Source organism: Macadamia integrifolia, unplaced genomic scaffold (assembly GCF_013358625.1).
Source record: "Macadamia integrifolia cultivar HAES 741 unplaced genomic scaffold, SCU_Mint_v3 scaffold1493, whole genome shotgun sequence".
In the NCBI taxonomy this organism is placed as follows: Eukaryota; Viridiplantae; Streptophyta; class Magnoliopsida; order Proteales; family Proteaceae; genus Macadamia; species Macadamia integrifolia.
Window position 1 is genome coordinate 244,957 of NW_024868228.1, and position 18,619 is coordinate 263,575.

The following is an 18,619-nucleotide window of genomic DNA, read 5'->3' on the forward strand; positions in this document are numbered from 1 at the left end:
AAAAAAAAAAAGAGTAGACGAAGAAGAAGCAGAGGAAGAAGAGGGAAAAAAAAAATTCGTAGCTCGAAGACGAAGTAGCAGGGAGGGAAAAAAAATTACAAACATACCTGAAGTCGAAACTGAGGAAGGAACGATCGATTTCAGCCAATCGGTCGGTTGAATCCAAAGTTCTACGATAGGATTGTAAATTTGTAATGGCAGAGTTGCAGAGAGACTTCACCGGCCGGTATAGAGAAACATGGAGGGTTTTAAAAAAAACCTTTCATGTTATATTTCCCCCCACCACCAAACCTTTTTTTTTGTTGTTCACTTGAGGAGTAAAATGATTCCATGCATCTCACACCATTTAAAACCTGTACTTCATCAAATGAAAAGTTTAGAATTAGAATATAAAAAACAACTAATTAAGTGAAAGTAAAAAAAAAAAAAAAAAAACCAAGGCGGTCGCCTTTCATAACAAGTCGTCCAAGGCGCCAAAGGTGACGCCTTTTAGACGCCTTGATACCAAAGGCGACCGCCTTTTATACTTCAGCAATGGCGTCCCTCACCCTGTCCCTAAAAAAACGTTTGGACGCCAAGGCGTCGCCTAGGCGACGCCTTGACAACTATGCTTAAGATCCCGCTATGGTCTTTGGATGCGCCGTTGGACCGTCTCCTTCTGACTCCTTCAATGGCAATAGTACCAGAGATTCTTCGTTGGCCTCGGAAGGCCCCTCGACCCTCCCCAACAGCTCGCAAGCAATTCTCTCTCCTCAACAGGCCTTGGAAGGCCTCTTCACCCCCTGCATCAACAGTCATGCTCCTTAATTCTCCCACTTCGGCCTTGGAAGGCTCCTCTCCAAACCAGGACATCCTTATGGAAAGCTCACATCACCTGTCCTCTGAAGACACTGCTACCTCCAATCCCAGACTTCTTCTTGTGGCCTCCTCCCCCAGGAAGGCCCTTGCTCCCCTTCCCTGCTCCCTAGGGTCACCAATTGACTGTCTCACAGCAAATCAGCATCAGCAACTCAGTGCTGAGCAATTCAACACTAGGCTTATGTCCTCTCACATTGTTTTGGACTGTAATGACCTGTATGGTTCCAGTCCTGTAACTTCTACTGGTTCCCGGGGTTTGGAACCTTTGGGCAGCCACACTATCCCCATACCCAACACCAAACACCAGTCTAACCCACCCATGGTTTAAAGTATCTCTAACACGATACGATACCCCTTTGATACGTATCTTAAATTTAGCCGACCAATACAGTGACTGATATCGATACTTTAATCCTTCATCGTTAGCATATCTTAGTGTATCTTCGATACGATACCATACCCTCCAATACATACCTTAAATTTAGTCGATCAATACAGCGACCGATACCGATACTTTAATCCTTGGCCTAACCCCATCCCTAAAACCCCCACTAGAACTTCCACTTCAACCTCCACCACCAACCATAAAAAGCTAACAAAAAAGGCCTCTTCCAGCACTACCAGATCCACTTCCAACTCCATTGCTTCCCCAATCATTGGTTATAGCCATTGGCCTACATCCATCCCTGGCCCCACCAACCCAGATACCCCCCGCTGCTTATCCAAGCGTTCGTTACCCTCCACCCCCTCCCCCCAATGATTCCTTGGACTATCTGGAATGTTCAAGGCCTTAACTCCTTGACTAAGCAAGCTGAAATCAAAGCCCTCATTCGCTCCTCAGAATCAAATCTTTACTGTCTTTTAGAAACCCGTGTCCTGGAGGTCAATGCGTCTCGGATTGCCTCATTAATTGCCCCCGCCTGGTCCTTCCATTCCAACTACCTTCACAACCCTAATGGAAGGATCTGGATCTTATGGGACCCCTCCTACCTATCAATCTCTTGTCTCTTCTCCTCAGCCCAAGTCTCCCACATCTCCATCTGTCACACCTCTGGGCCCTTCATTTGCTTCCTCTCCATTGTTTATGCCCATAATCGGGCTTCCCTTAGGATCCCCTTATGGTTTGACTTGATTACCCTTGCCCCCCCTCCGTGGGGTCCAGCCCTTGGGGGATTGTTGGAGATTTCAATGTCATTCATTACAGCCATGAAAAACATGGAGGAAACCCCATTGATTCTCAGGTTGTTGACTCATTTAACGATTGCATTGATGACCTCAATCTCACTGACCTCAAATGGTCGGGTGTCAAGCTCACTTGGCATAACAGAAGAGCTGGCCGTTGGAGAGTTGCTTGTAAGCTTGACAGGGCCCTTGTGAATGAAGCATGGTTAGATGCTTTCCCTTCCTCTCATGCTTGCTTTGATCTTCCTGGGATCTCAGACCATAGTCCCATCTCCCTCCATTTCCTTCCCTTCCGCTCCTTTGGCCTTAAACCTTCTAAATTTTTTGACATGTGGATCTCCCATCCTGATTTCCAACCTCTTGTCCAGTCTGCCTGGAACATCCCCACCCCTCGCTCCCTGTCCCCCCTCCTTGCTTTTGCCAAGAAGCTCAAGAATATAAAATCCACCTTAAAGCTATGGAACACCACCACTTTTGGGGATATCTCTACCCAGGTTTTTGTGGGTCGGGAGAAACTTCTCTCCATCCAATCTAAGCTTTAGCTTGATCTTCACAACCCTTCCCTTGCTGAGGAAGAAAGAGTTGCTGCAACCGATCTCTCCTTGCTCCTGGTCCAGGAAGAAAGCTTCCTTCATTTGAAATCCCGCATCAAATGGCTTGATTTGGGTGTAACTCGGCCTACTTCCACCGCTCCCTCAGAGCTAGGAATAATGCCAACACCATCCCTAAGCTCATCTCCTCTGGGATTGAGCTATTCTCCCCTGAGCTCATCAAGTTTGAGGTTGTCTCTCACTTCCAAAGGCTCTTCTCCCCCCCTTCTCTCCCAATCTTCTCAACAAGTTTGTCCCTGATAATCTTCTCCCCTTCCTGCAGTCCATCCCCAGCGAGGAAGAAATTCTCTCGGCCATTCTTTCACATAAGTCCAACAAGGCCCCCGGCCCCGATGGCCATGGTTTTAAGTATCTCTGATACCGATACGATACCCTCCGATACGTATCTTAAATTTAGCCGATCGATACGATACATGAAATTTTTAAAATCCTTTCGTATCGATATATATCCTACAATACATACCGATATGCATCAATACACCACCAATACACATCGATACGATATGATATGCCTTGATACGACTATAAAAATTATAAAATTGAGGTAAAATGTACGTTTCGATATGTATTGGTACGTATCGGTGAGTATCAGTATGTATTGATTGGTACATATCGGTATATATTGGCACATATCGGTGAGTATCGATATATATCGGTACGTATCGGTGAGTATTGATACGTATCGGTGAGTATCGGTATGTACCGATACAGTGCGCTATGATCATATAATGGCTAAGATGGGTAATTTTTCAGAAAAACACGATTTTTTGAAGGGTTTTTGTTCCAAAGTTGCTGTCAGCCATATTTCTCTCTAACTAAAGTGGAAATCAAGGTTGGGACCAAGGATTTTACATTTATGGGACAACTACAAACGTTGAATTCTTAGTGCGATACCCTCAATTTAGTGTTTATGCATAATACATGTTATCAATAGCTTTTTTTAACAAATTCTTTATGCAAAAGTGTTTAAAAAAATGTTTCCAATCCATTTATGTGTGTATCTTTAGCATATCTTAGTGTATCTCCGATACGATACGATACTCTCCGATACGTATCTTAATTTTGGCCAACCGATACGGCGACCGATACCGATACTTTAATCCTTCCCGATGGCTTTAGAATGGGTTTTTTCTCAGCCTACTAGAACATCATTCATAATGACCTCATTCTGGTGATGTGTAGCTTTTTCTACAATCCTAACCAAATTGGCAAGATCAACCACACCTTCCTTTGCCTAATCCCTAAGAAAGAAGGTGCGGTTTCCATGAGTGATTTTCATCCTCTCTCTCTTTACAACCTCCTCTACAAGTTCATTGCAAAAATCCTGACCAATAGGATTCAAAAAGTCATTGACTCTCTTGTCAGTCCCAATCAATCTGCTTTCATTGCTAGCAGAAGCATCTCGGATAACATCATCCTCTGCCATGAGATTGTTCGCGGGTTTGACCACAAGTCTCACTCTCCAGCTGCTGTCCTCAAGATAGACATCCATAAAGCGTTTGACACGATTAGTTGGGACTTCGTTTCCAATGTCCTGCTTCAAATGTCCTTCCTGGCCTCTTTTGTGCATTGGATCCGTTCTTGCATCTCCCCCTGTTTCTTTGTCCTTGTCAATAGTAGCCCAGCTAGCTACTTCCCCTCGGGTCGAGGAATCCGTCAAGGATGCCCTCTCTCTCCTTTTCGTTTCTTCATCTCCTGGGAAATTCTCTCCTGCTCTATCCAATCTGCCACTGACCTCCATCTCATCTCTCCCATCCCGAAATGCAAATCCCTTCTCCTCTCTCACCTTGCTTTCGCAGATGATATCATGATCTTCTCCAATGTTGGTCCCATTTCCATCTCTAATATCATGATCACCCTTCATTCCTTCGAATCCCTTTCGGGTCTGAAAATTAATCTCCTCAAATCCAACATCTTCCTTCTGGTGTCTCCCTTGAGACCCAGAAGATTCTCTATGGTATCTCTGGTATCCCATTGGGTTCCCTGCCTGTTAGATATTTGGGTCTTCCTCTCATTACCATCAGGCTCTCCTCCCATCATTGTACTCCTTTGCTTGACCATCTTAAGAAAAAGCTGTAGCTTTCGAATGGGAAGCTTTTGTCCTTCGCTGGTCACTTAACCTTGATTAGTTTGGTCCTCTAGTCCATGCATCTCTACTGCTCTGGCACCTTCGTCCTCCCTGCCTCCGTCATCAAATATTTCGAAGGTCTTCTGTGTTCCTTCCATTGGAAAGGCTCTAACTCCTCCAAATTCCTCAGACCTCTTAGCTGGAAGAAGGTCTGCCTCCCTAAATCTAAAGGAGGTCTAGGAATTAGAAGAATCAAAGATGCCAATACTGTGGGAGTCCTTAAACTCATCTGGAAGATTTTTTCCAAATAGAAAAGCATCTGGGTAGATTGGATCCTCTCTGGCTTTCTTAAACACAACTCTCTGTGGACTGCCCCGTCCATTTCTGATGCCTCCTGGATTTGGAGGAAAATCCTGCATCACAGGCCCCTGGTTGTCACTACCATTTCCTATTCCATAGGAAATGGTCAATCTACCTCCCTGTGTAAGGACCCTTGGCACCCTTCGAGCATTCTATCCCAATTGGTTTCCCCCAGAGTCATCTATTCCCCCGATCTTCATGCCAACACTTGGGTCTCATCTATCATTTCTTCTAATGGTTGGTCGCCTCCTTCCTCCCCCCTTCCTCTGCTTGACCTTTGGTCTTCCCTTCTCCCTGGGCATCGAGGAAGAGAAGACCACTGTATTTGGCTCCTCTCTTCCAATGGGATATTCTCTTCTGCCTTTGCTTGGTCCTTCATTCGTTCCCCTTCCCCGATAGTTCCTTGGCAGAAGTTGGTCTAGTTCAAAAGTCACATTCTCCATCAAAGTTTTACTCTCTGGCGTTGCCTATCCAGCTACCTTCCTACCCAATCCTTCCTTATGCTCCGCCATATTCCTGCTAGTCCTTCCTGCAGCTTATGCCCCTTAGGTATCGAGGATATTCCTTATCTCTTCTTCTCTTGCCCTCTCTCCCGCCTTGTCTGGAAGCTAGTCCTTTCCAACGCTGGCCTTCCAGAAGATCAATCCTCCCTTTTGATAGAGAATGTATTTGGGTAGATATGTCCTTCTCTGGATCGACCATTTGTGACACTGTTAGTAAATTGGCCTTTTGTGCTACTATAAACCACCTCTGGATGGAGCGCAACATACGGAGATGGACTGCCAAATCTTGATCCCCGGATAAGATTTGGAAATCTCTCTCCTTTGCTGTTGCTTCAAAAGACCAAGCCCTCCTTTCTCGGTACAACCGGCCTGTCCCTAGCTCCCCCAGAAACTCTCATATCATTTCCTCTTGGAACCTTTGGGTTGACCTTTTTCATCCCCCCTAACTGCTTGTAGTCCCCCTCCCCCCCCCCCACCTCTCCCCCCCCCCCCCTCTCCCCCCGCCCTTCCCCTCTTCGGTCATTGATGGTTTGTAAGGTTTTGAGTTCTTTTGTTTTGTTTCGCTCCCCTTGGGTTGCTTCTCCTTGTTGGCTTCCCCCCCCCCCCTCTTTCCCTTGTATATTCTCTCTTTCCTTCTTGGTAATGAATTATGTATTCATCCAAAAAAAAAATAAAAAATATCATTCTCACACATCCAATCATCATAATCTTTGGAATCTATAGGCAAGAGCTACTGAAGTTAATACTTGAGTTTTCCTTCTGCAATAATGTAAACCTTCACAGCTTGCACCCTCAGTAAGCACCACTTGGTTTTATAACTGATTTGAACATTAATAGCATCCACTAAGAGTTTTGAATCACCTATCTTATGGAGATAAAATCCACTGCAAGATACAAGCAGAAAATTTCAGAATTATCTGCCACACCAAATAATAGATCAGAACCGATATTAATTATAGTCCTAAATGTAGAATCATAACCAGATCAGAAATATATAGCAGATGCAAAGGTCAAATTCCAAACAGCATGCAACAGATAACTCACATCGCAGGAGAAATATGACAGAACCATGACACCAGATACAACAACAATAGCCATAACCTTATTCAGATCTGGATAAAATCTGATTGAAGGCTCGATTAAATGTTTATAATAGCATACTAAAACTTCAGATCCATCCAATGGCTGGATGACAAGGTACTGCAGAGTCCTATGGAAGTAGAAATTTCGTAACAGAGTTCTGCAGATAAGAGAACTCCAATTGCAAAGCAGAATAATCAGTCAAGGTTCCCCATAAAAATCAGCAACCAACATCACATCCATAGTTGTCAAGGCGACAAGGTGACCGCCTAAGCGCTGCAGCCCGCAAAGTTCCCAAGTGTTATTTTTTCTTTTTATTTCCCCTCGTTTTTAACATTATTTAGTATGCTACACATACCTTATATCATAAAAAAAAACAATATTAAGCCATATTAAGTCATCAAAAATAAAATCAACATTTCGAGAATTGTTCTTGTTTTTTAATGAGTTAGACTGTTCAAATGATTTATTTTTACATGAGACTTTTTGTATTAGGTAGAGCACTAACCTGTACAACAAGTCTAAAATTACTTAAATCTAAGTCGTAATGACAAAGTTATGCTCTGCTCAAACTTATTTTAAGTGCATGAATGCTATTAAAATCACTTGAATGAAAATAATTTCTCTTCTTAAACCTTTTCCTGGTCTCCATGATTCTGGTCCGGATGTTCATGGTATCTGTCAAATATGGAAAGTCAAACCATCAATCCAAGCTACCAGTCGATCTGAACCAATTTCTCCTGTTGAAGCAGCTTTGAATTGGCAGGCAAATTACCTACCCCTGTGACTACTACTCGTAAATCTATTTATACCATCATCTCCCCCTCAGAAAATACTTTATCTGAATTCCTCACAACCCTAACCATCCCAGATCCTTTTCCCCTTCCTTCTTTCATGAATGAAGGACCACAGCCTGCTGCACCTCATGTTTCTGAAATGGATGATGATCCTGAAATCCTGAATCTTGAAGAAACACCTAGACAACCCCCTGTCCCACCTTCACCTTTTACCCCATACCAAAACCAGGACCCAAAACAATTTTTCACCCTTGATGATATTCCTGTTCCGATGCCTGTCCCATATCCTGCACCCCCACCTCCGGTACCACATATGTCAACCCCACCAGTTCCTCCATCACCTACCCCTGTGACTACTACTCCTCCTAAATCTATCCATACCATCATCTCCCCCTCAGAAAATACTTTATCTGAATTCCTCACAACCCTAACCATCCCAGATCCTTTTCCCCTTCTTTCATGAATGAAGGACCACAGCCTGTTGCACCTCATGTTTCTGAAATGGATGATGATCCTGAAATCCTGAATCCTGAAGAAACACCTAGACAACCCCCTGTCCCGCCTATTTGTATTGTGAGTCATCAGTATGTGTGTTATCTTCTTGTGTCTTGTGTCTTATGGCCCACATGTTGGGATCCAATGTTGTAACTCCTGTAATCCCGACCCTATAAAAGGGCCCTTTGTGAAAGGGCAGTGGGGAGAAGAGGGTCAGACAGTGGAATATTAAAATTAGGATACAGGGTTAAGAACACTGTTCCAACATTCAAAGTTGTCTGAACAGTGGCAATCACGGCATGTTGGTACCGTAAAAACCGACTATCAAGCAGGGCAACTCGAGAGACCACTGGGAATCCTTTTCTACCATGGAAAGAGAGAGCAAACTTCTCCCCTGGTCTCCTGTTTCTAACCTCTTTCTTGCAGGTCCCTCTCTGTTTGAAGAAATCAAGGCACATATCCTCACCACATCTAGTGCAGAATCTCATTCGGATTTTCTCACCAAGTGTTCTCAACCTTTATGGCAGAACCCTGAGTTCTTCATCACACTTCCATTTAAGAAAAATGAAGATGTCAATCCTACAAAATCCAGCCATCCAGGCCTAAATATAGATCATCTTTCATTGGCTATTCAAGAGATTCAGCAACTACAGTCTCAAGGTCTTTTGGAACCGACTCTCTCCATGGGCATGCCAAGCATTTTATGTCAACAAACGAACAGAACAAGTTCGCGGCAAGTTGAGAATGGTGATTAATTATCGACTGTTAAACTTCTTTTTAGCTGATGAGAAATTTCCTCTTCCAACTCGTCCGGCTTTGCTTCTCCAGTTAGCCCATGCCACTATGTTCTCCAAGTTTGACCTTAAAGCGGGATTTTGGCAACTTGGAATTGTCCCAGAAGATAGACCAAAGACAGCTTTTTGCATTCCAGGCTATCATATGCAATGGACAGTCATGCCTTTTGGCCTCAAAACAGCACCATCTATCTTTCAGAGAGCCATGATGAAGATTTTTGCTCCCATCCAAGTCCATGCACTTATATATATTGATGATATTCTTCTCTTCTCCAAAAATGATACAGATCATCTGCAACTTCTCCAACAATTTCATCAAATTGTTTAGAAATACGGTCTTATGCTCTCTCCCAAGAAGATGCAAATTGGCGTCCCTATTATTGATTTTCTTGGTGTGACCATCTCCAAAGGGCAATATCATCTCCAACCCCATATTGCAACCTCATTACAGTTGTTTCCAGATGGCCCTCACCAAAAATCAGATTCAACAATTTCTCGGGATCGTCAATTATATAACAGAATTTCTTCCAAAACAGATCATTCATACTTCTCTGCTGCACCAGATTTTGCGTAAAAAAGCTCCTCCATGGTCTGCTGCTCACACATCAGCTGTACAAGCTTTAAAGAAGCTTTCTGACAACCTCCCCACTCTCCAGATCCCATCCACTGGAAAAAGAATTTTACAAACAGATGGCAGTGATACCCATTGGGGTGCAGTCCTTCTTGAAGAGCAGACTCTCGACACTACAAGAACTGTTTATGGATACAAGAGTGGAGCTTTCAAGCCTTCTGAGGCCCATTATCATTCTACTTTCAAAGAAATACTAGTAGTCAAGCGTGGCATAGAAAAATTCCAATTTCATCTGATTGGTCATCAGTTCCTTGTTGAACTCGACATGTCCAGTTTCCCACGCATGCTTGAATTTTGATAGAAGATCCTCCCTCAGGCACAACTTCTCTGATGGGCTCAGTGGTTCTCTCAATGGTCTTTTGATGTTAAACACATAAAAGGAAAATAAAATGTATTGGCAGACTTTCTCTCCCGACCTACCTCAACCTTTGCCATCATACCGTTACTTTTACCCATAACCCCTAGCTCCTCTTCTTCTCAGACGCCACCACCTGGCCATAACCTCTGTTGTTCCCTTCCTCTTGGACTTCCCCCAGAAATTATCCAAGATCTTACCCTCAGAAAAGTCATTTCTTATAGTAAGACTACAGCCACCCAACTTCTCATGATCGCTCTTCGACGTGAAGGATTACATAAAAAAAAATGATTAATTTACCACACTTTTGGTTTTCAGCAATGTTTTAGCATGATAAGATTTGTGAAATTTTTAGAATTGAGAATAACTCCAAGCATTTGAAATTTGAAAATCACCCTTCACCAAAAAAAAAAAAAACCTACTTTTTGTTCTTGGATTGGGGGAGTTGACTTTTTATCCTTTTGGAATTTTATTTTTAAAATATTTTTATTGGATTCAAATAAAGGGTATTTTCTTATTTATGAATAATATCTTGGAAATGATATTTGACATAAATGTCCATACTTATTTAAATGATATTTGAATTAGTTTATACTTACAATACCTCCGGTTCAAATTGTGGGTTGCATTTTTAGTCTTTAATGTGGAATTGTGTGGTGGATATCCAACTTTTAATGCGGAGTTGTGTGTGATTCAATAGTTTTCAATGTGGAGTTGTGTGTTCGAGTTTTTTACTTTCGTGCTTAACGGGGTTATCAAGAATTCGTTATCTCATTCTTCCTTTTATGAAAGTAGGTTGGGTTATAGATTATCTTGGTGGTGGACGTAATGCATATAGGACGCTTTGGCTTGACCACCCCATTCCCTCTCAACAATTTGTCTGCAGCGAATCTAGACATCTGAATCCTAGATGGCAGTATAAACAAAGAAGATGCGCGGGGACAAAAACCCACTCTTCGAGAGAATGGTCTACTAGAACTTGAAGACGGTGACACCTTCGTCATCTCGTACACTAAAGAAAGGCGAAGCCAGATAGATTGGATGTGAAAAGCACCAACATAGAATCCCTATCATCCAGTGCTCTGACTGAGAGTTCAAAGGATTCTCTGAGCAAAAGATCTATATGGTACGTTAGGTAGACAGCCGGTACCTTATTATAGTCTGTCATTATAAGCATGTGGCTGATTTGTATTTTATAGTGGTGCGTCAGGTTGACAACCGACACTTATTATAATTAACCATAACCTGTCAATCTTCTTACATGAATCCTTGCGCTCGTCCTTGCTTGGAATCCCCATGTAATCGACTCTATTAAGTTGGTGTAAGGTTTTGGATGTTGTTCTTCTTCTTGTTGTTCTGTATATTTAACATAAATAAGTGTTGCACGTTGCACTAACGCAACAGTCACCCACACCCAAACTAGGGGGCTTGGATGCATAGGAAACGCCTTGACAATTATGATTAATGCAGGAGTAAAATACAAGTGACTAACCCCCACAATTTATAAACCCCAAACAATACAAATAGGACCAGGAAACAAAGAAATTAGACCATCAAATAAACCTCCAAGGATACAATACCCATACAGGAGCAAAATCAGCCCAAAACCTAACCCGATAGGAGAGAGAAAGACTTGCTATAGAGTTGGAGAGAGATGCGGCTAGGTCTATAGGCTCCAATTGAGCTGCAAATTTGGTCGATTGTAGGGCCCAAGGAGGGTACAAAAACCCCAAATATGAAGAGCTTATGATGGCTGATTTGAGAGTTACGCGCTTTCTTGATTTTCAGACCTAGGAGAGAGAATGAGAAGGATTTTGTAGGAACAACAACTTATCTACTTTAGAATACCTTCAAGAGAGGATCAATTGATCTTTTTAAAGTGTAGAACCAGTCCCCCAAAGGATCTGCAGGTTAGATCTCAGACTTGGGCAGCAATAGAGGTCGATTGGCTTTAAGAACAGGAACTCTTTGGCTGATCGATTGTAACTCTTGCAGTTCTGGACAGATTTGGTTCTTCTTGAAGGCTAATGACAATAACATTAAAGAAAGAAAAGAATTGAATGGTGAAACAAAGAAGAAACAAGGGAAAGGTGGGAGAGGAAGTGGCTATCTCAACCTGGGCTTCTCACCACAGCTATCCCAGCTGCTCTAAGCAATAAACTGCAAATTATCTTTATTCAAATCTGAGATTATGAATGCATAGGCTCTTCTATTTAAAGAGGGCAGAATAGCAATCCTATTATAACTAGGAGCTAGTTTCCAAATAAGACTAGACACTCCTAGCAGGACTTGGACTTATAATAGGACTAGGACTAGGACTATAACGTCAACATAGAGTAGGACTAGAACTCCAACATGGAGTAGGTAACTAACTAGTAATTCACTAATAGGGAAACCTAAACTGACTAAATCTGAAATAACAGAGGAAATAGACTCAAAACAGGACTCTAACTACACTAATGAATTAAATCCCATTTTCCTACTTTTTACCCATATTTTAGGCCTATTAAAGTGACCCATTACAAAGAAAACCTATGGGATCAAAGGCCCAACATATACATAACCCAACCCAAGGCTTATTTGCAATAAAATAAGCCCATTAAATGACTTATCTGCATCAATTCTCCCTCTCTTAGAAAAAATTCGTCATCGAATTTTGTAGAGTGTGAGGGTGATTATATCATGGTGCATGTCTCTCTTCAGGCCATAGAAAAATTTAGGTAGCTCTTTGATAATAAAGATGTAGTCTAGAATGTGAGAAGCTCGGTCTTCAAGATACTTTATTGGGATGATGAACTCCACATGTTCAATCTCAAGGTCTTCAGATGTATCAATGGGGTCGTCCACATGTATGCCTTCACCCACTGTGTTCTTGACCTCCACAATTTCAATCTCAAGATCCTTAGGATCTTTCTCTTGGTTGTTCATAGTCATCACAGTTGTTGTAGTGTCAAGTTCCTCAGTCTTAACCTCATTGTCCATTGTGGCAACCTTGTTGCTTTCGAATTCTTCCACATGAGTCTTGTTAATGGGAACATTAATGACTAGCTCTTCCTTGACAATAGGAATTGCTAGAATTTCTTCAACACTAACCTCATCTTCTAACTCTGGTTTACTGTTCGGAGGTGTTTTCTCTTGTTGCTCCTTTGCAATAGAGGCTGATGATTCCTTCATGCTCTTGTCACTTGTGGGTGGCTGTTGGAAATCTGGTGGAAGGAAGTACATACTTCATTCACGTTTAGATAGGTACATGCCTGCCAACTCATACTACATCTCATCCCATGTTCTAGGTTTATGTCAATGAGCTTGAAGTTGCCTTTCACGGATTCTCCATTGTATTCGAACACAATCACTCATCTGGGAACATGCATATTGGAGTTTTTGTGTTTCTATTAAGTTGTAGTTGTCAAAGTAAACGTCCAATTCACACACCCATTGAAGGAATTTTCACGAAAATAACATGGTTGAGCATTAGATTGGGCACAGTAGCCTCCTTCAACTCTACCATTTGTTTCAGACTCTTATCACCTGTGGGTGTCTTTTGGAGACAAGTAGATGTATTCTGATGGGAATCTTGCTGATGAAAGAGCCTTCTTTAGACATATGCAGGGAGGTATTAGGTCGTCAACTCGTACTTCATCTCTTCCCAAGTCCTAGGCTCATGTCCTCGAACTCAGAGTTGCTTTTCATGAACTCTCCACCATTCTCTAGCGTAACCAATCAACCTAAAGAAAACCAATTGAAGCTTTCGTGTCTCTGTCAAGTTATAGTAGTCAAAATATTCCTCCAGAGAATCTAGCCAATCAAGGATGTAACATGTATCTCTTTGTCCAGCAAAGTAACGAACTTCTGGACCATATTTGGTTAGGCTCTGATACCACTTAATGCAGGAGTAGAATACAAGTGATTAACCTCCACAATTTATAAACCCCAAACAATACAAATAGGACCAAGAAACAAAGAAATAAGACCATTAAATAAATCTCCATGGATACAATACCCATACAGGAGCAAAACCAGCTCAAAACCCAACCCAATAGGAGAGAGAAAGACATGCTATAGAGTTGGAGAGAGAGAGAGGTGCGGCTAGGTCTGTAGGGCTCCAATTGAGCTGCAAGTTTGGTCGATTGTAGGGCCCAGGGAGGGTACAAAAACCCCCAAATATGAAGAGCTTCTGACGGCTAGTTTGAGAGTAATGCGCTTTCTTGATTTTCAGACCTAGGAGAGAGAATGAGAAGGATTTTGCAGGAACAACAGCTTATCTACTTCAGAATTCCTTTAAGAGAGGATTGATTGATCTTCTTAGAGTGTAGAACCAGCCCCCCAAAGGATCTGCAGGTCAGATCTTAGAATTGGGCAGCAATGGAGGTCGATTGGCTTCAAGAACATGAACTCTTTGGTTGATCGATTGTGACTCTTGCGGTTCTGGACAGATTTGGTTCTTTTTGAAGGCTGATGACAATAACAGTAAATAAAGAAAAGAATTGAATGCTGAAACAAAGAAGAAACAAGGGAAAGGTGGGAGAGGAAGTGGCTATCTCAGCCTGGGCTTCTCACCCACAGCTATCCCAGCTGCTCTAAGCAATAAACTGCAAATTATCTTTATTCAATCTGAGATTATGAGTACAGATGCTCATCTATTTAAAGAGGGCAGAATAACAATCCTATCATATCTAGGAGCTAGTTTCCATATAAGACTAGACACTCCTAGCAGGACTTGGACTCATAATAGGACTAGGACTATAACTCCAACATGGAGTAGGACTAGAACTCAAACATGGATTATGTAACTAACTAGTCATTCACTGATAGGATGAAACCTAAACTGACAAAAACTGAAATAACGAAAGAAATAGACTCAAAACAAGACTCTAATTACACTAATGAATTAAATCCCATTTTTCTACTTTCTACCCATATTTTAGGCCCATTACAAAGAAAACCCATGGGATCAAATGCCCAACCCATACATGACCCAACCCAAGGCTTATTTGCAATAAAATAAGCGCATTAAGTGACTTATTTGCATCAATGATCACATCAGAACCAAAATACCAGAACCACAGGTATGGTAAATATCGAATAGAACTAACGAACCGGTGGATTAGAAAAATCCAGGTTTGGGAGACATTGCATATCTGTGTACCAGCAGATCTGGTCAAGCTAAACTCCGTCGAATTTTAGTTTAGATATGGGAAACATCTCTGCAAACTTTGGTCATGATCTATCTGATGATTGGATTCTCAGATATGGAAGAATCCCAGAATTAGCAGGTTTTGAAGAATCCCAGAATTAGCAGGTTCACAAAACCTGCAGTAAAACAGATCTCTTGATACCTGGCAGGATCGAAACAGAGGTGTACCTTGTTTATAACTCACAACTCATCATCATAGCAACACATCAACCTTTGTTTCCGTACTTTAACCATCAAAGGGAAGCATCACGAATACAAGCAGGAATGGTTACTGCACACATCACTTGTCTTCTGTGAAGACTCTCAAATCAGAATTGATGTAGCTATATAAAACTTATTAGACGTGCTGCAATACCATGTAACAGAATCAGGGTCTAAGGTTGCGAAGAGAGGAGGATGGGAGAAAATAGGGTAGACTGAGTAGGAGAAAAGAAGTGTATCCCTCCGGCTGTAGTCATCTTTATTTATAAGAAAATATGATTAGGTAATTACAAGAAAACCCCTTTCTTATTTGTGTTTTACACATAAGCCCTTAAATAGTAAAATGATATTACAGAATTACCCCTGCAGTTCTCACCTTGTAAATTTTAACACCATAGATTAGAGAAAAAAAATGAAGAAAAATAACTGACAATTTTGTATACACAGAAAATTAGAGAAGAACAATAAAAGAAAAAGGTTTTGAGATGAAAAAATAACTCTTTTTACTATTTAATGTTGTTACTGGATTTTTATTTCCTGAACCGCCAGAGTTCTTATGCTTCTGGTCCCAAGCCTGGATAAAGGAGCAGGGTTGTTGCATCAGGTCTGTAGCCGATATTGTAAAAATTTCAGACATACCTTTTAGCATGGATCCTAGTGTTCTACACTTTCATTGATTGGGCGAAAGAGGATCTATGTAGCTGACAGCATTTAGTTGGGAGAAGGCTGAGTTGAACTGTGACTAGATTCTTATTTCCTGATTCCTTTGTGGACTGATTGTCCTGTACAACTAAAATTTCTCATCATTTTGTTATAAAGGCTTATGATTATGAATTAGGTTTAGCATATCCTTACTCAACTTCAATATATATATAGTCCACCTATCTAACTGCCCAATGGACTTTAGGAGAGGGGGGAAGCTGGGGATGGGGAAATGAAAGGGGGTGCCTTAAGGCACAAGGGGAAGACAGGAGAGTTGAACCCGTGACCTCTTGGGAGCCTGCACTTTACCGGTAGGGCACCAACCAACTGAGCAAGCAGTTGCCTACAACTACGATTTTTTTCAGTTGTTCAAATGCAGATTATTTTTTGTCCTACAATTTCCTTTTCTGATCATCCTTTACGATAATCTATATGCTATTCTTTGACATCTTTACAGGGAAATGTGTGGTGTATTGGTTGGCAAGATAGTGGAAATCAGTCCAGGGAAGCAAGGGACTTGAACCTTTTGGGAGGTACACTCCAAATATGCATATGTCATTTATCAAAGCTCTCATTTTTGTGAACAGACTTTTAATTGTGAAGCTGGGTTTTTCCTCCTTTTTTTCCTGACTGAAACAAACTGAAACTACCCATGTTTCAGTGTCAAATCATTTTTCCATCTGATCTTACGTCATCTGTAGTTTCTGGAGGTCTTAATATTTCAGTTGATCGAGATAATAGTGTGGATTTAAATCCTGGTGATATCTTCTCAGAAAATTATTTCCATTGTCTGGAAAGATGAGGGAGCGGGAAAGCATCTTCAGTGCATGGTGGGGCAGGGGCAGCATGGTCTTTCTGATCCCTGCTTTGTCTTGGCATGGGGGAATGCAAGCGGGGTAGCGTTCTTTCTCCCATATATATATATATATATATATAAAACACAATAGAGAGAGAGAGAGAGAGAGAGGGTGGACTTCGGCGCAACAATAAAGTTGCTCCATTGCGACCACTCAAGTTCGAGTAGGGAACAGCCTCTCCACGAAGCGGGGGTAAGGCTGCATACATTATGACCCTCCCCAAACCCCGCAATGGTGGGAGCCTCATGAACTGCATACGCCCTGATATATATATATATATATATATATAGTTATTGAAGGTGAATTTATTAAAGAATTCTGCTTTGTGAGTCTTACACACTATGTGCTCCTGAGGGTTGTTCCTTATCTATGAAACAGGGGTACGCCTCACATTGTGCCTTGGCATTTAAGAATTACATTTCTTTCTGTAATTTTGTTTCTTTTTACTTACAAATTTCTGCTTCAAAAGAAATGCTTTTACTTACAATTTTCTATATCTACATTGTAGAATCTGAATTATTGCTTCATTTAATATGGTGTAGCATTGATGCCCAGTTCTCGGTTCCATGGCTGGAATGTTATGATGTGCCATGTGGATCATATTTATCATAACATGTGTATCATATTCGTGAGTTCTATGAGGCATCTTAGTCATGATGAGTCATCCTCGTGCTCTCAAAAATGAAGAATGGAACACATTTGTAGAGATAAATCTTCATTGCCTAGATCGTAGACCTGATTATCAACAATTTCCTTGCAGATTTAGTTTTATCGAATAAGCTAGTTGTATATGATCTCGAAAATCAGACCATTGGGTGGACTCAATACAACTGTAAGTGCCAATCTGCTTTCTTTTCATTCTTTGATTGTTTGTATCATGATACATCATGCTATTTTTCCATGAATCAACTCACACCTGCATCCATCCACCCACACACAAACACAAGCGTCTTTTCTTGTTAAGTTTGCATGTTGTTGTGCTATTCTTAGTAGCAGATGCTAAATTAACTAGATTTTTTTTTGGGTGGTGTAAAATGCTAAAAGAACTATATCAGTGCATCAAATCATCCAATTGATTGCACAATTTCCATCAAACTCTGCAGCTATATTTTTTTCAAATAAATTGAAATACTGCGTATCCGTAGTATCGGGTAATTCATTGCACGGCATCATGAACGCCAGTACTAATCTATTCATATTTCAATCTATGAACTTAAAATGTTTCCATTTGACCACAAATTAATTCAAATTCAGAAAATGATGACACAGAAAAATGCTTGAAGGATATAGAAGTTCTTATTTAATAAAATTGTTTAACTGCTGTCAGAATATTGCATTTCTATTGATTGGGTTGTGTTTGATTCCAGGTTCGTCCAGCATTAAAATGAAGAATGATCAATCTGGAGCTACATTTCAAGTAGGTTCCCACAATATTTCTTCTGCTTGGAGTCTGGATATAAAAAGGTTTTTTACATTCTTGTTACTAACAGTGATGCTGCTTAATTTAATTAACTAAAATTTTGGTGATTAATGGGTTGTGGGTTTCATTGATTTCATTATATTATAATTCTTTCAATTCCATGGTCTGGCTGATACTATTTGTTAATCACTCACCATTGTTCATTGTACATTTTTGAGAGACAGTACACAGATGTCTATCCTTGTGCAGATCATGGAGCATCGTATAAAAATTGATACACATGTGACTTTTCATTTTCTTCAGAAACTGGTTCATAATTTGGATGTTACATTGTGATGGTCAAAACTACTTTTTTTTTTTTTTTTTGGGGGGGGAGGGGGGGGGTGTGCTGTGTGTTGCTGAGTCGTGGTTATGAATAGTTGATTGAGTTGATATACCATCAGAATAAAAAATGGCGTTGCCCAACTCATGAGGCTTCTGCCATTGTGCGGTCTGGGGAGGGTCATAATGT

General features: G+C 41.1%; 1 protein-coding gene across 1 annotated transcript in view; it reads left to right on the top strand.

Annotated features, from left to right (window-relative positions):
• Positions 1-18,410, top strand: part of LOC122063919 (aspartic proteinase 36-like) — a 71,833-nt gene extending 53,423 nt beyond the window's left edge. The window contains exons 9-11 of the mRNA XM_042627599.1: positions 16,289-16,364; positions 17,449-17,520; positions 18,056-18,410. Of these exons, the coding sequence (XP_042483533.1) occupies positions 16,289-16,364; positions 17,449-17,520; positions 18,056-18,204 (297 nt within the window). The 3' untranslated portion in view covers positions 18,205-18,410. The remainder of the gene's footprint in view (positions 1-16,288; positions 16,365-17,448; positions 17,521-18,055) is intronic.
• The last annotated feature ends 209 nt before the right edge of the window (positions 18,411-18,619 follow it).